Source organism: Lipotes vexillifer, unplaced genomic scaffold (genome assembly GCF_000442215.2).
Source record: "Lipotes vexillifer unplaced genomic scaffold, Lipotes_vexillifer_v1.1 scaffold670, whole genome shotgun sequence".
Lineage (NCBI taxonomy): Eukaryota > Metazoa > Chordata > Mammalia > Artiodactyla > Lipotidae > Lipotes > Lipotes vexillifer.
In genome coordinates, this window is record NW_006778108.1 from 1,465,833 (window position 1) to 1,485,906 (window position 20,074).

The following is a 20,074-nucleotide window of genomic DNA, read 5'->3' on the forward strand; positions in this document are numbered from 1 at the left end:
ACTGAATCAATTTTGGAAATATCTCCATCATTCATTATATCTTTAAATATAGTTTTTGTCATTCTCGCTTCTTTTCTGAGGACGCAGACATCCCATATGTTGGAACTTCTCATGTTCTAGTCTCTCTTCCTGCCTTGGTCTCGACTGCCCTGAAAGCAGAGCCTGAGATAAAGGCTTGTATGCAGCCCTCCCTGTTCTTACTTAGGAATGTGATTCCAGGAACAAGTGTGAGGGATGGGTGTGAAACAGGGAAGGAGGGTAACTAACACCTTGGCAACCGCTGCTGACCTGGCAGGACTCACGAGGAATCCTATACATGTGTCTTGGAACTGGCTGGCCTCTCAACTTCCTCCTCTGGACCTGCGAATGCACTCGGCGAAAAAGTGGCTCCCGACCCTGGGCTCATCTTCCTGGGCCTCTCTCTGTCCTTTCTGTTACCTGATCACCACGCTGGGCTTGCCAGTGTCTTCACACAGATGTTTCAAATATTTCGTTCATCATTGTCCTCACTGCCAGCGTGAGTCTCAGTTATCTAATCTGCCATCACGCGAACAGAAAGTCATGCATAGTGTTCCTTAAATGTGAAAGGTTCTGAATTCCAACATCCACTTCACCCAAGCATTTCCCATAAGTTACTGAGGCCCCTTACATATTACTTTGTACTTGTTTGTTCCCTCCCAATATAATGCAAATATCTCCCCATCTTATTCCTTGTATTGATTGCATATGGCAAACCACGGAATTTGAGCATTTATTTAACCATTATTAGTGGACACCTGAGATGATTCCAATTTGTCTACATTAGAAACAAGACTGAAATGGACATCCATGCCCATCTTTGCACCATGGGATCAAAAGGAATGCTCGACCCCTGCAATGGCGTGAATGTTCGCCCCCCTCCCCTCCTATTCACATGTTGAAATCCTATCTTTCAAGGTGATGGTGTCAGGGTGTGGTGTCTTTGGGAGGTTGGGGCCTGGGAATCTGGGCTTTCAACAATTCCCAGGTGTTTTGCACAGTTGGCCAGGCCCTGGTCCAGTTTCGGGGATCACTGATCAAGCCCAACACTAAATGCATTTCCTTCTATTTCAATTTAAGAAAGTGATCTGGACAAAGACAGCTTTCAAACTAGGCAACAGCTTGCTTTCAGACATTTTTGGGGATGAAATATAACAAACATATATAGAAAGGTATACAAAACATAAATGTACAGCTTAACAAATTGACATAAACAAACACCCAGGTAACTCCCGTCAAGGTCATGATAGGAAACTGCCTGCGTGCGGGAAGCCACCCAGCCCATTCCTCATCATAATCTGTGTTTCCACTGACAAGTCACAGCCCCTCAGGTTCCAAGCCCTCAGGGACATGCCTGAGTCCCCCCAGCCCCTCGTGGTGCAGAGCTGCCTCTCTCATGTTTCCTGCAGACAGTCTCTGAGGCTTCCAAAGCAAGGTGGTGGTGGGGTGATTCTCTTGGTCTCCAATCTTAGGGACACTGGACTCAGACCCCTGTCCCCCCCAAACTGGAATGCTGTATATATATCTCTATTTCTTATTTCTTCTCTAAGCAGTGATACTCGACTTTGGCTTTTAAAAGTGTCTGGGGAGGGACTTCCCTGGTAGTAAAGAATCCGCCTTCTAGTGCAGGGGAAGAAGGTTCAATGCCTGGTCAGGGAACTAAGATCCCACATGCCGCGGGGCCACTAAGCCCGCGTGCCTCAACTAGCAAGCCCGCGTGCTCTGTAGTCCGTGCACCACAACTAGAGAAGCCCGCGCGCCTCAGTGAAAGATCTCACATGCCGCAATGAAGATCCTGAGCGCTGCAACTAAGACCCAATGCAGCCAAAAAAAAAAAGAAAAAGTGTCTGGGGACCCTTTAAAACTACCCATGCCCAAGCCACACCCCAGACCGATTACATTGGAATTTCTCGGATGGGACTGAGGCATCAGGATATTTCAAAGCTTCCTGGATGATTCTAATGTGCAGCTAAAGTTGAGAACCCCTGTCTTAAAGAGTGATAGCATCCTGGGGCAACACGAATCACAGTGACCAGCTGGGGCACTTGCCACTGCTGCCTGGCAAACGTGTTTATTTTCACCCTCATGTCATGCCTTTCAGTCCAGTTGCCGACACTGTGAAGGCCTCAGGACTCTGATTATGGCGTCTAACCCCTGGGACAGTCCTCCTGGCACAGGTGACTTAAAAACAAGTGACTGGGAAGCAGCACCGCTGGCACAGGCTCAGGGTGAGGGGAGTGGGTTCTGGCTGGTCTAACCCATGGGACACTTGATAAGGCCTGGAAACATTACTGATTATCATGACTAGGTGGGATGCTGCTGGCATCTAGTGGGTGGAGGCCAGGGATGCTGCTAAACATCCTACAGTGCACAGGACATCTCCCCCCTCTCCCTTCCCTCCAAGGAATTATCTGGCCCAAACTGTCAACACCACTGAGGTTGAGGGACCTGATCTAACCAATCAGAGTGGTCCCACCCCCCTGCCAGGAACGGGGTGTTAGCTATGCTGGAGGGTGGGTGGGGGGACTGAGAAGAAACCACAGCTGGCAAAGTGGGCCTGACCATGACACCCAAACAGAAAAACAGGACTAAACCATGCCGTGCAACACACGTGACTCAGCTCATGCAGAGTACGTGCTCCAAGACAAAACCACTGACCCCTCCAGTATCTCTCCTGATTACAAATTCTGATCCATCCTTGCCAAGACCATCTACGGCCAACTACAGCCCCACACCCCTTGAGGACCCTTCCATAACACCCCTGTTTTGAGGAGACTCACGTGTCCTCTGGTGCATTCCTTTGCTGCAGCAAGTTGAATAAACCTAACCTTTTATTATTTTCTTGTACAGCCATGTTCCTGGCTGTTTTCAGTTGGCATGGAACACAAATAACTCCAGTGAAAGTGCCTTAGACACAAGGAAGATGTCCTGCTTGTGAAATTAGGGGAAGGATTTTCAGCAAATGAAGTGGGTCTTGAGTGATAAAACCGGTCTGACCAAGTGGAGGTGAAGGAACAATAAGGACCAAGGCAGGGAGGCACAGAATTAGAAATAGCAAGCAATCCTGAGTGTGTGAAACACAGGATTCGGGGTAGGGACACTCCAGACAGGCAGGAAGGGGCCGATCATGCAGCGCTGTTAAAACCATCCCTGGCAGAGCAGCTGTACAGGCTGCATCTCTCGGGGAATGAAGTAAGATGCTGCCAAGGGCTGAACTATAATCCGGGACCCTGCCGACCTGAATTCACACAAGGAATCTTCATTCCCCTACGCTGGGTCTTCCGAGATTTTCTTGGGGACAGTTGGGTGGGAGCCCGGTGCCCTCCCCTCGAGCACCCAGAAAGGCCGTGGCACACTGGCCTGGGGACCTCCTTGTCTAGTAGCAAGAAAATCGATTCTCAGGGTTTCATTTTTGAGCGGCCTTTTCTGGAGACGCTGAACAGTAACAGGAGCCGGTTTCCTCTGCGGGGAAAGCCTCCTCCCAGTGTCTTCCCCAATCCCATACAACTTCAGCTCCGTCATCTGCCGGACGCCGTCACGAGCCCGCTGGTCTCCTTCGGCAAAATTCCTCATTAAAACCCCAAAGTGTCTCACGACGACTGGCTAGAGTCGGCTCTTCCGGGAGGAGATCGCGCGGGTCCGTCGGCGGGCGCGGCCCTCGGCTTGTCCGCCGCTCCTGGCGACAGCTCCGTCCACACGCTTACAAACCGCCGAACGTCGCTATGACCGACACAATGGCGAACACAGCCGGCTGCCCTTTTCCGGCGCGTTTTCCCCTTAACCCCATCGGTTAGGAAACGGCCACGGGATTCTTGGTGGGCCCCGCCTCGAGGTCAGAACGGACGTGAAAGGAGGGGACGGCGGGCTAGGACGCGGCGATGCAGACGCCGGAAGCCGCCGCCGGGGCGGCGCGCTGGCTCGAACTCGCTGGGAAGCGCCTTGCAGCAACTCCCGCCCCGGCGGCCGGAAGGGGCGGGGCCCAAGTCACTTCCGCGGACGGCCGAGGAGGGAGGCGGGGCCTGTTCGTCACTTCCGCGCGCCGGGCCGTAGGCAGGGGGAACGGGGCTCAGGCAGCAGGCGCACGGGCGCCATGAGCGAGGCGGATGGGCTGCGCCAGCGCCGGCCAGTGCGGCCGCAGGTCGTCACGGACGATGCCCGGGTCCCGGAGGCCAAGGGCGGCAGGTAGGCCGGGCCCGGAGCGGGACCGTGACCCTGAGGCCGTGATAGCGGCGAGCGCCTCGTTTAGTCCCCAGGGGCCTCGCTTCACGGGAGGAAGCGGGCTCTCGCCGCGCGGTGCACCTGCGGCCCTTCGGTCATTGCCCGGCTCCCGGACCCCCCATTCCCCCGGCCCTGCCGCACTTTCCCGTGGGGACGTCTGCGGAGCAGCCCGGGGCGCGCGGAGAGGGCCTCCGCACCTGCCTTCTTGCCGCGCCTTCAGGAAGAACGTTGTTGGGCAGTTTTTGTGAGGGTCCAGGCTTGCACATTTTCCTGGTAGGGACGGAGATGCATAGGGACCTTCCGGAATTTAAATATACTTTGCTTTGTTAGCTAAAAACTGAAGCATAAGCCTATAAAATTCTTAAAATTCTCCTCTTAACTTTATGCCCTGAGTGTCCTAACTTTGGATTTTTAGGAAGAACCAAGAGGCCCCACACAGACCAAGCTCAGAGTGTGGAACTGATTGACTTATATGTTGATAGAAATATTGGGAATATTTCTTGGAGTGCCAGCGGGTGTGGTACATACTGAATGCGGGACAGCTTTTGCCGAGAGAGACCGAATTTATTCCCTGATGATAATGAGGGGAACACATTTGAAGGAGAGACATAGCAGAGAGGAGCGTTTGTGCTCTAGAAAGGAGATTCATGGAGAGTTTTCAATAATATGTCTGGGGCCAGTGGAAAGGTTGGATATATGTTTCGTATATAGTCCTCACTGTAGGGTGATCAGCTATCCTGGTTTGCCCTGGACTTTAGGACGTGGGATTCTAAGTGCTGACCCTGGGCAAACCAGGACAGGTTGGACACCTTTTTGACTGTGGGTGTTGTGAAATCATCTGGTGATGACTTAGGAGCCTTTAGAGCACACATGATCGGACTGGCAGTGCTGTGCTCCAGAAACTGTGCCAACACCGAGTCTCTACACACTCATGCCCAGGAGACCAGGAAGCAGCCAGCCTCGGTCTGTCTGGAGGTGCAGGGCATAGAGTGCCCGAGGGCACTCATTCGATGGGCCCAACTCTCAGCTGGGCTCCCCCAGGCACTCCAGGCCCCAGGGCAGGGGGCAGAGTTAATTCAACTGTTTTTCAGTTTCTCTGGGGGTTTCTTCCTTAATGGTAGGGTTAATTGAATGTGTTCCAAAGTCCTCACCTGTTGCTGGTCTTTCCCTGGGTGCCTTTTGCACTGTGTTGATTTAAGACATTTTCTTGGCTTTCCTGTGTTTCCCTCTTTCTCTTCTTTGCTCTTCTGTGTCTTTGTAACAGTCTCTTTCCTGTCACCCACCTTCTTTCGTATGTGTATATTGTAATTTTTCAGTTTTTTCTTATTTTTATCATGCAGTTCTTCTCTGTTTTTCACTTCTTTTGTGGTGGTTTCTAGGAGTTCATCTGATTGTCATCTTGGATTACCTTAAAAGTTGAGGGTTCACCCTAAGACGGGAAAGCGTTGTGTATAATGGGTGAAGTAAAGGAATCTGAAGGAAGTAGAAACGTGATGATGATAGAGTAAACTTTCGATGTGCTGAACAGAATAAAGGAAGCCTTGAAGGACATACTGTTCAGTTAACAGAAGCAGGACAGTAGATTTCGGTGGACAGGACACTGAACAATACCTTGCTCAGTCTCCTGACTCTTCGCATGAAAGGTCGCATTAGCTCTGTTTTCCTGGTGAGGTTGTTGAGGTCTCTGTGAGTGACGTGGTTTATGTAAAGTTACAGAGGAATGGAGTCACAAGTGACATGAAAACGAATGAAGGACAGAATTGGCCGCTGGACAGTGAGAAGCATTGAGAAGAGTTGTGTGTGACTCTCAGGTTCCAGGTATACTTGGCACCTTGGGTTCCAGTCTCCCCTGGATTTGGGCCTAACAGGGTTTCCATAAAAATCACAGGTCTTTTTTGATCTCACTGAGTCTGTTGGTCAGGACTTCTGTCCGCGACTCAAGGCCCTGATGTCCTGTGTGCAGAAGTGGTTAGAGAATGCCCTCTGCCGCATTTGGCTGGTGCCGCAACAGGATTTTGTAAGTCGTGGCTGAGCCGATGGTAGTTGTCAAATCCTGTTGCGTCACTGTGATCACTCTCTTGCCTTAGAGACTGTAGGAAATTTCAGGGTGCAGGTGTAGAGGTTGGGGCAAACAAGTTGATTTCCCAGATGGCACCTGGGAGGGAAGTTGCTGACCTTCTAGGACGTGTCAGCCCAGATTGGGAAGGAGAGTAGGACGGGCACGTGCAGCACTTTGTCGGTGAAAACGGTACAGATGAATGGAGGGTCCTTTATTTGAGTGGATGCAGGGCAGGTGTGCGGTGGGGGCAGCTGTGCAGGAGAGGCAGAACTGTGGCTGACTGTGAGTTCACAGGAGCTGGCAGTGAGATGGGCCTGTCAAAGAGTTAATGAACCTTGGGCTAAAATAACCATGTGCCCAGAGCCTGGGTGGGAAGCCCTCCGACCTCACCCCCAGGACCTGTGCACCCAGCAGTTACAGGCTCAGTGCCCAGGGGAGTGCAGCTCTCGCCTGTGCCGAGAGCTCGTTGAGTCCTGTGTTTCCTCAGCTGCATGGCTCTGCTCAGTGGTTTCTCCTGAAGTTTCTGGGCAGAGCTCATGGGTTTCGAGCCCTCCCCACCCTCTGCCCGACCTGCTGTACTGTTCCCCTGTGTGCTTGTCACTGCCTGGCGGGCCGTGTTTACACCAGGATGCACGGAGGGCGGGAACTTGATGGGGCCTGGCATGCCTGCCGTGTGTGGAGATGGTCATTAAATGCTTGTGGGCTCCCAGGTGGTGCTGTCTGATGTGGCAGCCACTTGGCCACATGTAGCTACTTAAGTCTAAATTAATTAAAATGAACCAAAATTAAAAATTCAGTCCCTTTTTGGTGTTACATAGCGGGTTTGAGGGATGCTGGGGCTGATGAAGGAAAGTGATGTGACTGTGGGGTGGCAGCAGCCACGTGAGCTTCGTGGGTGACACTGATGGGTTTGCGTGTGGGGGAATCTCACGGGGGAGGGGATGAGAGAGACTCCCGGGTCAAGGCAGGTGGTCAGAGAGCTCCAAGGGCAGGAGTGGGGTGGGAGTGGCGAGGCTGTTGTATCGATGGGTAATAGCTGTCTGGTGAGGTTTCACAGAGAGTGCAAAGCAGGCAGGCTCTAAATGGCTAAGAATTTGTGTTTGAGCTATTCTTAAATTAATTGGATATGTAAAGTTGGAGTTTGGTGCTGATGGGTCTTTTGAGCTAATGTGTCTCAGCCTGCAGTGAGGAAGTAAACATCCTGGGGCCAAGCTGCTGTTTCTAAAACTTGACCCTGTGCAGAACTTTCCAAAGGAGCTGGCTGGCGGTCAGCCAGGGTGTTGATGGACTTCTTTCACTGGGGAGGGGTTTGGACCAGGTCAGCGGTGTCCGGCTGCACATCAGGCACAACTGGGGGGCTTGTACCTGCCAGACAGAATCTTGGGCCTTGTTTACAGCTGCCCCAGGGGAGGTGCCCCCTTCAGGAGCACTGGGCTGGGTGGCCTCCAAGTTCTTCTCCAGTTCTTTATACTCTGATTGTAAGAGGGGGCTGGCTGGGTCCCCGGCAAGGATGGGCCGTGTGGACATAGGCCTTTGTCCGAGTTCCAGCCACCTTTCTAGCTGTATGCAGTTGCCTTCTGTCCTGGCTGGACTCCTCGTTTTCCCCGTCGTAGTAAGGGGCAACCAGGTCTTCAAGCATGCTGCCCCAAGCTCTAAATCACATTCGTAAATTAAGATTTTCAAATGTACACAACAGTGTAGAAAAGGAGAGTTAACAACATAGAGTCCGAGCTAGATGGGAAGGATCTGTTTTATGTGGAATCGTGTTTGGCAAGGAAAAGGGAAAGGGGCTCTTTGGCCAGTGTCACCATTTTCGTTGGTGAGTTTGCACAAGGCAGCTTCCCCTGAGGAGCAGGGGCTGGGGGTAGGGGGATTACATCAGCCCCCTTTGCAGGACGGCCCGTCCTTCTTTGTGGGGGCCCTGCAGAAGGAAGGGTTTGTGCGGTGCCATGTGGCCCGCTCTTTGGGACTCCACTTTTAAAGGAACCACAGGACCAAGTCATTCCTGCCCTGCGCCCTTGCAGATGCCCTCTTGCTGTGCAGACACTGGCTGTGGCCATCATGCTGACAGACTGGGCACCGAGTGAGTGATGCATGTCCCAGCCTGTGGACGGGCGGTTTGCAGAGTTGGTCACTGACTTTGTTTACTTTCTTGACATCTTTGTTGAGATGTAATTCACATACCATCATTCACCAGTTTAGAATGTCCAATTCAGGGGTTTCTAGTTTATTCAGAGAGATTTGCAACAGTCATCACAGTCTAAGTTAAGAATATTTTCATCACCGTTAACTTTTTTGGAGGTGAAATTCACATAAAATAAAGGGAACCACCTCAGAGTGTACAGTTCAGTGATGTTTACTGTTGGGCAACCACCACTATGGTTTCAAAACTTTTCCTTATCCTATGAAACTCCTTGTTCCCATTAAGTAATCACTCCCCGTCTCCCCTCCCACCAAGTGTCCGTTAGCAGACGAGCGGATAAACGTTGGTGGTGTTGAGCTGCGGAAGGCAGGAGGTGCTGACACGTGCTGCAGCTTGGATGAAGCTGGACACGTCGTGTTGAGCTCAGGGAGCGGCTCACAGAGGCCACACCGGTAGCTCCATTTATCCGCAACGCCCAGAAGGGCAGACACAGTCAGCTTGTGCAGAGTGTTTCAAACGCTACTCCAGGCTCCAGGTCCAGGCGTCTCCTCCTGTCCTTGGCAGGTGGCGTTGCTAGCAGTGACTGTGGGCTTGGGGTCAGACCTGGCCCTCTGTCTCGTCCTCCTGGCAGTGGACAACGCGCCGGCCACCGTGCCCCATCCGCTTCCCTCATCCTGGAGCGGACGGTTCAGTTCCGCCTGGTCACCCTTCTGAGCACATTGCATGGCACCTCTTGTTTTCACCGTCTTTGTCATCACCCTTTTCAGGGCCCTTGCTCCTTGCCCCTTGCAGGCCTCTCAGGTCATGCCCGCCTGCTGTTGTGTCTGGTGGTCAGTGCTGATTTGTGCCACGTGTGCACTGCATGCTGTCTGTTCTTGTACCCTTGACCACATGAGTCAGTCACGATAGAAGAAGGCTAATGGGGTTTGGAGACCGGCCTGGGAGGGAGGGGTTGCCTGATTTTCCCTTCTTGGTCACCTGTCTTCTGCCAGGAGCCTGGCAACTCGGCGTTTCATCTGCTGGGGGTGCGTCCTCAACCCCATGTGAAAAGGGGGCTAGGAGCTAAACTCGCTTTTTGGAGGTTATTAGAGGGAAAATAGGTGCAGTTTGGGATACTCATTAGCAGAAGGGACGTGTCAAAGGTCAGCACTGTCCCCTGTGCATGAAGGTACAGGTGCACCTCAGTTCTGCTTGGAGGTGTCCCAGCTCATCAGGTACAGGTGTGCTGTCCCTCTCACTGTGGGATACAGTCAGCCCAGCTCTCTGCTGCTGCATGACAAGGTCTGCTTTCCTCCAGATCTGGTCCTTGTCCTGGCATTCTCCTGAGGTCTCACCAGCAGTGCCTTCCGTGTCCGTGTTTCAGCTCACAGTCTGTTCCTCACTTCGTCCTGAGCCCTTGCCAGCAGAGTCTTTAAGGTCCGTGTTTCTAACAACAGTCAGTTAGAGGAAATCTAGACCTTTTCTATCCTGATCCTCACGATTCTTTCCTCCTCCATCTATAGCTCGATTCCAGAGCTGCTTCCTCATTTTTAGGTACTTGTTACAGCAGCACCCCATTTCCAGGTAACAGATTTAGTTTAATCAGAAAACTGTATTAGGACTTCCCTGGTGGCTCAGTGGTTAAGAATCCGCCTGCCAATGCAGGGGACACGGGTTCGAGCCGTGGTCCGGGAAGATCCCATATGCCACGGAGCAACTAAGCCGTGTGCCACAACTACTGAGCCTGCACTCTAGAGCTGGTGAGCCGCAGCTGCTGAGCCTACATGCTACAACTACTGAAGCCCGCACGCCTAGAGCCTGTGCTCCGTAACAAAGATAAGCCACAGCAACGAGAAGCCTGTGCACCACAATGAAGAGTAGCACCCGCTCTCCGCAACTAGAGAAAGCCCGCACGCAGCAACAAAGACCCAACACAGCCAAAAATAAATAATAAAATAAAATAAATAAATTAAAAAAAAACTGTATTAGTTTTCTGTGGCCGCCATGACAAGCAACCACACACTTAATGTAAACAACACAAATTGATTCTCTCACAGTTTTGGGCTCAGGAGTCATGCACAGTCTCACTTTGCTGAAACCAGGGTATCAGCAGGGCCACCACGTTCCTCCTGGCAGCTCTAAGGACAGTCTGTTCCTCCTGTTTAGACTGAGGGCAGGATTCAAGCACTTGAGCATGCTGTCCATATGTCTGCAGGGGGCACTCTGTCATTCTTTCATTTCCAGCTACCCCCAGTAGAAGCAGAACAATTTGTTTTCTGCTTTATTTGCTTATTAAAATCATGAATGTTCAGAACCGGGTAGGACTTTGAGGTTACTCTGCTGCAAACCCCGAGTCACAGTGGGGAACTGTGGGCTTCGGGGTGCAACAGCTCACCTGAAGTGGCATGGCTGTAGTTGGGACAGTTGGGGCTGGCACCCAGGCCCCCACATTTCTGCATTCTTCATTGAAACCATCTTGTCAAAAGTCAAGTGAAACATTGCCCTCATGTCAAGTTGCTTTGTTAAGTGTGAGTCCTGATTTTTTTCAAGTCAACTTTTTTTGATAGAAAAAGATTTTCCACTTTAGGAGCTCATGATTTTAATTTGCTTTAAGTTACTCTTGATTTCAGGTGTTCAGTGAATTTGAATACGCTGATGCAAGGCAACAGTGATCCTGGGCAGTTTATTTCTTAGCAGGAGGCTTCACGTGCTCCCTGGTCCATGGGTGAGTGAGGATATGTGTGAAGATTGTTGGAGAGGAGTTTCAGTCCCCCATGGTCATTTGTCCACACGCTTCGCTAGAGGTCCCAGGGTACTGTCAGGTCTCCCCACGGCTTTCGCAGTGACGGCCTGGAGGTGTGATCTTGTAGGTTCTCTAACTGTCTGTATCTGTCAGGCTTCTCTCAGGCAGAAGAGCTGGGGTCACCTCTTGAGCTCTTAGAGGTGCAATGCCCAAAATGGTTGGGGTTGGATGCTCAGGACGTTCTGCTTCTGTTTTCTTCTTTTTTTAAAATTAATTTTATGTATTTATTTATTTATTTATTTTTGGCTGTGTTGGGTCTTCGTTGCTGCACATGGGCATTCTCTAGTTGTGGCGAGGGAGGGCTGTTGCGGTGTGTGGGTTTCTCATTGCAGTGGCTTCTCTTGTTGCAGAGCACGGGCTCTAGACGCATGGGCTTTAGTAGTTGTAGCACGTGGTTCAGTTGTTGTGGCACGTGGGTTCTAGAGCGCAGCCTCAGTAGTTGTGGCGCATGGGCTTAGTTGCTCTGTGGCACGTGGGATCTTCCCGGACCGGGGCACGAACCCACGTCCCCTGCATTGGCAGGCGGATTCTGAACCACTGCGCCACCAGAGAAGCCCAGGCGGATTCTTAACCGCTGCACCACCAGGGAAGCCCTATTTCCTTCTTGAGTTTGTCTCTGAGCGTTGCTTCTTTGAGTCCAGGCAGCCAGAGGTGGTGGCTGAGGGATGCTGTCTTCCCCGTGGATGAGGGTGGCTCCTTGCCTCAGCGCCACTCTCCCCTCTGTCACTTTGTGCCCATCAGTTCTTTGGGTTTGCCCACTTTTAACCTCTGCTAGAGGATCCAAGATACAGCTTAGCAGACTACCTTGGAAATAACTGAAAGGTTAACAAAAGAGCAAGGACATGGAGTGCACAGTGCTGACCTTTAGTCACTGACGTGGAGGTGGTGGTGGGCAGGCCAGGTGGGAGGGCTGCCCCTGCCCAGAGGGCCGAGACTGCGGCCACTCCGCCTGAGCCCTGCCCAGTGCCTTACTGTGCTTTGTCTCTGGCAGCTCCTTCAGTGGCAGAGTGTTCCGAGCCACCTTCCTGATGCTGGCTGTGTTCCTCACCGTCCCCCTGCTTGGCGCCATGATGCTGCTGGACTCTCCCATAGACCCACAGCCTCTCAGGTGAGCTGTTGCACAACTTGGGGGGCTGGGGGTGCTGCTTGACAAAATATAGTAAACGGGCTGAAATGACTTCTCGACTGATAAACCAACCTGCTCTGAAAGGTAAGTTATTATGGGAAATAGAGATCTGTGATTTCTTTAGTGTCTGTGTTTCATGTTAAGTTAGATGTTGTACAGTATTATCCACGTTATTGTTTCAAAAACAAAACTGTACAAAGCAAAATTAAAAACCAGAAAAATCCCAAACAAGAGAAGCCTAAGTATTAGAGATGATTAACCTGAATTCATTTGAAGTGTCAAAAGCACACATAACGGAGGTTAAGTTCAAGTTACCTTCTTTAAATTTTTTAAGTAACTGATTTTTTTTTTTTAAATTGATAAGTGCTGTTTGTTCAGCAGTCACAAATATGTTCGCTGGAATAAGGATTTATAAGTAGCTGATTTTTGGTAAACCTTGTAATTACTGTTCTATTTTTCCTAAGTTACCCTTTATCAGTGGGGATCTGTGGGTAATGCAGTCCGTTATAACTTGAAAAAATAGTATACACCTCAGGGTCTTGTGAATGTATTCACATTTGTAATTACAGTCACGCAGAGCCAGGCTCCTCTTGGTGTGATTATTTATGACATCAAGGGCTGTGCAGTCTGGTTCAGTAAGTTCCTGTTTCCCCTCAGAACCGCCCAGGGTGATGAGGCTGTCTGAAGTTTACTATGAGTGAGTTCATGTAAGACTTAAAAGCTTTAGATAAGAACCCTGTCTCAGTATAGAGAGAATCTAACAGGTACAACTGAATAACACGTTGGTGGTTTGTGAGTGAGAGTTGAGGCTTCATGGTGGTGTGTTGGGCGTCCTCTCCAAGGGGCTCCCTCCTGCCGACTCCCTCCCTGTGTAGAAGGATGCGGCTAAGCCTGCCCCAAAGGCAAACTGCCTGGGCCTTTCTGGATAATCCAGTTGGCCAGGCAGGAGCATGAATTGTGTCCACAGCTGGGGATCAAAACCTGGGCTGGGGAGCTGGCCTTGGAGAGAGGAGGCAGCGGGGAGCAGGTGAGCATCTGGCATCTGAGGGGACAGGGAGGGTTAGAGCTTCCATGACCGAAGACCTGTGATCTCAGTAGAGGTCATTTATTGTGCAGAGTGGTGAAGAAATTCGGGGAAAGAAGGTGTGAAGTCCTGATAGCCTGGAGGGGAGCGAGGTCAGGAAGGCTTTGAGGTTGTGCAGAATGAGCCCTGTCTATGGAGTAGATGTGCTGGGTGAGGAGAAACCCAGAGAAACCGGTGTGGCTGACGGGCCTCTCCTGGGCTCAGAGTTAGGGAATGACTGGCTCCCACATTGGGGGTGTGGGCCCCCAAAGCCAGAATGAAGGCAGAAGGCTGGCACATGGTGAGAACGGGAACGATCTGGGGTTTGGGGAAAAGTGCTGATAACAGCAGCAAACAGGACTTTTGTAAAACTCCCTTCAGAGCAAAATGAACAAGGAAGGGGGAGACCCACCGACTAGGGTGAGCGGTACAGTCTCAGTGCTGGTGGGGCTCAGCTGGCAGAGGTGTCCTGGGGGCCCTGTCTGCAGGGGATTCAGGAAAACAGAGGACAGACAGACCCAGAGGGCACAAGACCAGGGGAGACCCTTCCAGGGTGGCTTGTTATGCAGTTGGTGGCAGTCCTTAGGGAGCAGAGTCAGTGGGAAGGCTGCCAGACTTGGCCAGATCCTGCTGTGCAGAGCAGCCTTCTTTTCTTTGTTAGGAAGATTGGGGACTAGTGGACACGACATATGTGACATCCTGATTCCTGGAGGCTGTTGCTCAGTGTACGTCAGAATACATTTTACATGTGGAGAGATGGGAGCCCAGTGGTGTGGTCACCTGTGGTTGGCACGGGCGCAGGAAACTTGAATCAGCTTAGTGGTCCTCACTGCACAGGAGCGTCCGCTTGTGGAGCCAGAGGGGTTGGGTGGCTCAAAGGTTTCCTGAGCATCTCTGAGGACCCCATTGTGTCTCCCTCCTGAAGGGGTCAGGGGGCATGGGACACTGTCTCTCTGCTTCCCTTGCAGGTGTCCCGTGGGCCTTGCCTGAGTTTTATTTTTTGTGTTTCTATTTGCTCCTCATCCCTGACCACCTGTAGCATTTTGTTGCTACTATTTATTTATTATCTTTGAGTTTTACAGTTTCACTCTGCTAATAAAATGCATACTTTTGACAGTAATGGTAATAGCTTTCAGTTGCTAGAAGAATTACTATTCCTGTTGGTTTTTTAAATCATAGCTACAAAAATCTCTTCTTTAAAACACTGTGTCTTTTATGTTAAGTTTTACAGTGACTGAAAAATATGGTTTAAATATGGCAGAAACAGTCCTATCCTTTTATGAAAAATAATGTTTCTGTTCCTTTCTGGGTGGAAGCTGAGTCCTTCCACAAAGTGGTGGGTGGAGGCTGCGGTGACCACTGCTGAACTGGGGCCCATGGGCCGTGTCCTGGCCACATGCTTGTGAGACACATTCACAGCTCACAGTCGGGGGGGCATTTCCTCAGTTCCACCTCAGAAGGAAGACTAAAGAGTGATCCTGATCAAATGGAACCATGGGGAGAAACAGGATAAAATTGGAAACTGAGCATAAGTGGTGACTGAAGTTAAGGGGAGTAGCACGAGTGAATAGGAGTGTAGTGGAATAACTGAGGACATGGAAAGGAGACGTGACCCATGAGCCCCCCCGCCCCAGCAAACTGGGGGCTGGCGAATAAGCCAGAACTGCAAGCAGTCCTGATTGCTTTGAGGCCCCCCCCCCGCCCCGGCAAACTGGGGGCATGTGAATAAGCCAGAACTGTAAACAGTCCTGAATGCTTTGAGCCCACCCCCGCCCCCCCGCCCGGCAAACCGGGGGCCTGCGAAAAAGCATTGAGTGCTTTGGGCGCTGATCCATGAGAATGTCCTCAGTATAATCAGAATGGTGGGAACACAAGACAATGTCCTTGTGCTGCTTCAGTATAATCAAAATAATGGTGGGAACTTTGTGCTGCTTTTGCGCTCAAGGACGAAGCACGGCATGTTTTCAGGAAAGCCCGTTATTGCTTGTATAATCAATAAAAGCATATGTTGCTGCTTTGGCATTTCTGAAATGTTAAGAAAACAAGTCTTAAAATGTTAACATAGGTAATGCTTTAATAAAAGCTACCACAGCAGAACAGACGGCACAGTGTTGCCTGAGCAAGCAGCAGCCCTCTACTGCTGTGCTTATGTACAATTCATCTCGTGTGATGAGCTTACTTTTGGCCCTGTCATAAGAAAACTACGAGGAGTCAACAATTAACGAGTTAATGCGAGTCCATGGGACCTGGGCTGGCCCAAGGTGCTGGGCTGGGCCTCCTGGGCTGCTGTTCCCTGATGCTTCTGCGCCCAGCGGCGGGCCTGGGGGCCCTTTTTGCGTGTCCTTTGCATTTTCTCCTATGTTTTCTTGTTTCCCCGTGGAGATTACTCAGGCTCCGTGGGCACAGGGACAGCACGTGATGCACTGACTAGTTTGATGCTGCAGTCGCTCCCTGAGGACTTCCTGAGGGTAGGGACGCTCCCTGAGGACTTCCTGAGTGGAGGGAAACGGGCAGCATCCACGTGGGCAGAGGGAGGTTGAGTCTCAGGGGAGGCTCCTCTGCCCCTGCTCTGTGTGCTCGTCTGTTGTTCCGTTTACACAGGTACCTGCACCTCGGGGGGTGTGACCCAAGTGTGTTACAGGTCATGGTCCTGCTCTCCCCCTTTGGAAATAAAACTCGTTAGTTAACCCAAGAGTGTGTTTTTGAAAAGCAGGTAGAAAGCCATAATTGGGAGGCAGCAGATGGTGAAGCGGGGGGATTTAATTTGGGGGGAGTTGTGCTGTGTCTTGAGTAGGGGCAGAAGGGAGTGAAGAGTTCTGCCTGGCGGGGGATGGGGGTGGAGAGTTACCACATCACCCCCCACCCAGCCACCACCCCCCTTGGTTGTCCCACTCTGGTGGGCGAAGTGCGGGGGAAGTGGGAGCTCTCCTCGCTCCCACGGTACTCCTGGGAGCCTCCTGGGTGCCAGGTGTTCAGGATACAACAGGGAAAAAACACAGCAAATCCCTGATCTTGTGTGTTCTTGTGGGCACAGACAGTCAACATAGAGAAGTGAGAGCTGAAAAGTGCTGCCAACGGAGTCGAGTGGGGTGGGGTCTGTGCTTCTGGGGGCGGTGTTGGACGCTAAATTGGGTGGTGGGAGCAGGCTTCACTGAGAAGGTGATGGAGAGGAGGCAGCAGACTTAGGATGGGAGGTGCCCGGTGCCCTCAGGGACCAGCAGGGAGGCAGAGTGAGGGGAGGAGAGGAGGCTGTGGCCGGGCTTGAGGGCGAGGAGCTCGTGGAAGACCTTGGCTCCAGGGGAGAGGGCCCGTCGCAGGGGTTTGAGGGGCAGATGCCGTGATCTGACTGTGTTTCCCAAGGTGCAGGTGGGCTGCTGGGTTGCGAGCAGACTGTGGGGGACAAGGGAGGAGGTGGGGAGGGAAGATGGTGGTGTGGACCAGGCTGGCAGCAGAGGACCTGACTTGTACAGGTGGCATCAGCAAGAGTTGCTGACGGGTTGGGAGAAATGGCGTATTTGCCTGTGTATGGAGAGGGGAGAGCTCCTGGGGCTGCTTCTGCGTGCAGGGAGGGGTCCAGGCCAGAGGGAGCTGGGGGGCCCCCGAGAGTGACAGGCGGGAGACAGGTGTGCGTGTGCGGACGCTGGGGCTGTGGCGCCAGGCCCAGCCATCTTCTGTCCCCTCTGGAGTGGGAGGTGAGGCTGTCACTGTGGAATGTCCACTCCGCTCTCTCTGTCTCAGCTGGATCCGGATGGCCTGGCAGCCCAGGGGAGAATAAAGGCCTGGGTGTGTGAACCGCACGGTGGAGCAGGTTGGATGGGTGGGCGGAGGCCAGGTGACCTCTGGTGGCTGCGCCTGTGGAGTTCTTGCATCAGCCACGCTTACCTTCTCAGTTCTCTCTTGTGCTGTGACCTTGCCTGATATCCCAGGAAATTCTTTTTCTTAACTTGTGCTTCTGGCAACTAAGGATGTTATTGGAACATGTGCGCTTTGTCAAAGAATGGGGAGTTATGCCTGTAGGTCCTTGTAGGTCCTCCGTAAATACTCTCTTCATGTACTTTTATAGACAAATCCCTATAATTGCGTTATTTTACAGCTTCAAAGAACCCCCGCTCTTGCTTGGTGTCCTGCAACCAAATACGAAGTTACGACAGGCGGAAAGGCTTTTTGAAAATCAGCTTGTTGGGCCAGAGTCCATAGCACATATCGGGGGTAAGTAGACCCCTGGGACTTGGCGCTGTCTGTTGCCTGAGTGGGGTCCTGTGGGGGCAGCTCCGTGGGGAGCCCCGGGCAGCCTTCTTGGCTGCGGTCGTGCGCGTGTTTGTCTACCAGATGCCCTGCGGGAGCCTCTCACCTCTCCGAGTTGCAGGCCATTTTAGTGCTGGGTGATTTTGAGTTCATGTCTGTGAAGCATTTTATTCTGCTCAAACTGTTGGACCCTTTAAAATGAAAGGAAAAAGGAAAAAATGTGGACAAACATTGGTGTTCAGTTCATTTATCACATTGGGTAGGTGTTACTTGATAGGACGTTCCTAGCACAGATTGTCTTTGTGTAGATTTCATTTTTGAAAAGAACAGGAACCATTCTCAATATTTCCACTTTTTTTTAAAGCTCCCTTTGGTGGGTACATTTTAGGGTAACCATCTGCTTCAAACTTGCCCAAACCTAAGAACTGGAATAGGGTCTGGTTCTAATTCTCGAGTCTGTAGCAACCTGGAACAGGTCTTTTCTGTCTGTTAGAATGAGAATTAAACTCAGGAATCAAAAAATATAGTTAATGAAAAGGTTGCCGAGGGTTGAGATGTGAGGATTTCCCAGCCACTTCTTACCTCTGCTCACTGGCCGTCTTTCCAAAGCACGGTGGAACGGCTGTGGGCATGGGCGGCCAGTGTGCTTCTGTTTCCTTCTGAAGGCCTGTCAGGCCCACGCCTCCACCTCTGTTGCTGTGGACCAGCCCCTCTTTCCCAGCCCTACTGTTTGGCTGGCCCGAGGACTGAGTGTTTCTGCAGTTGGTGGTTGCTCTTGGCAAAGTCAGAATTGTTCAGGAGGGATGGGCACTTCGTGATAGAGCTTCATGTTTCTCTTAAAAACATTTTCATGTTTATTAATTTCACAGACTTTGTGTTTTTGGTTAAAAAAACTCAGTATTAACATTTAAAACGGGAACTTTGAGGAGTTATAGTGATTTTTAAAAAAATCTCTCAGAGGATGCTTTTCTTGTCTTTTCTACTTGGCCTGATGCCTCATCTTGCTCTCTCATCACGCCTCCCTTTTCTCTCTTAAATGAGCTGCTTGTCCTTTGGTGATATTTCTGGTTATCCCCTGCAGGTGTGAACCACACAAAGGCCCTGGGGACCCACTGCTGCTGACAGTGGAGGGAGGCACTAGCCTCAGGAGTTGCCGATAAACATCCTTTAATTTTTTAAATAGACTTTATGTTTTAGAGCAGTTTTGGGGTCACAGCAAAATTGAGGGGAAGGTACAGAGATTTACCTTATATCCCCTACCCCCTACTTTCCCCATTATTATTATTTTTTAAAATTTATTTTATTTGTTTATTTTTGGCTGCATTGGGTCTTCGGTTGCTGTGCGCGGGCTTTTCTCTAGTTGCGTTGAGCGGGGGCTACTCTTCGTGCGGTATGTGGGCTTCTCATCCCAGTGGCTTCTCTTGTTGTGGAGCACGGGCTCTAGGCGCGGGGGCTTCAGTAGTTGTAGCATGTGGGCTCAGTAGTTGTGGCTTGCGAGCTCTAGAGTGCAGGCTCAAGTTGTGGTGCACGGGCTTAGTTGCTCCGCGGCATGTGGGATCTTCCTGGACCAGGGCTTGAACCTGTGTCCTGTGCATTGGCAGGCGGATTCTTAACCACTGTGCCACCAGGGAAGCCCCTTGCCCTGTTATTTAACATCTCCCATAAGATGGTACATTTGTTATAATTGATGACCCTCCATTGACACATCATCATCACCAGATTCCACAGTTTACATTAGGGTTCACTCTTGGTGTGTACGTTCTATGGGTTTGGACAAATGTTTAATGACATGCATCCATCATTATAGTATCATACAGAGAATTTTTACTGCCTCTCCAGAAATCCTCTGTGCTCCACCTCTTCATCCCTTTCTGCCCCCAGCCTCTGGCAACCACTGATCTGTTTCCTGTCTCCTTAGTTTTGCCTTTTCCAAATGTCTTAGAGTTAGAATTATACAGCATATAGTCTTTTCAGATTGACTTCTTTCACTTACTGATACGCATTTAAGGTTCCTCCATGTCTTTTCACGGCTTTATAGCTCATTCCTTTTTGTTGCTGAATAATATTCCGTTGTCTGGATGTAGCATAGTTTATTTTTCCATTCACGTACTGGAGGACATTTTGGTTGTTTCCAAGGTTTGGAAATTATAAATAAACCTGCTGTAAGCATCTGTGTGCAAATTATTTCGTGGAAATAATTGCTGGATCATATAATAAGAGTATGTTTAGTTTCATAAGAAACTGCCAAACTGTCTTTCAAAGTGGCTGTACCATTTTTCATTCCCCCCGAGCAATGAATGAGAATTCCTGTTGCTCCAGATCCTCATCAGCATTTGGTGTTGTCAGTGTTCTGGATTTTGGCCATTTTAATAGGTGTGAAGTGGTATCTCATGGCTGTTTTAATTTGCAATTTCCTGCTG

General features: G+C 50.9%; 1 protein-coding gene across 1 annotated transcript in view; it reads left to right on the forward strand.

The window, feature by feature from the left end:
* The first annotated feature begins 4,098 nt into the window (after nucleotides 1–4,098).
* APMAP (adipocyte plasma membrane associated protein) overlaps nucleotides 4,099–20,074 on the forward strand; it is a 28,222-nt gene continuing 12,246 nt past the window's right edge. Inside the window, exons 1-3 of the mRNA XM_007451446.1 lie at nucleotides 4,099–4,200; nucleotides 12,212–12,328; nucleotides 17,503–17,618. Coding sequence (XP_007451508.1) covers nucleotides 4,109–4,200; nucleotides 12,212–12,328; nucleotides 17,503–17,618 — 325 coding nt within the window. The 5' untranslated portion in view covers nucleotides 4,099–4,108. The remainder of the gene's footprint in view (nucleotides 4,201–12,211; nucleotides 12,329–17,502; nucleotides 17,619–20,074) is intronic.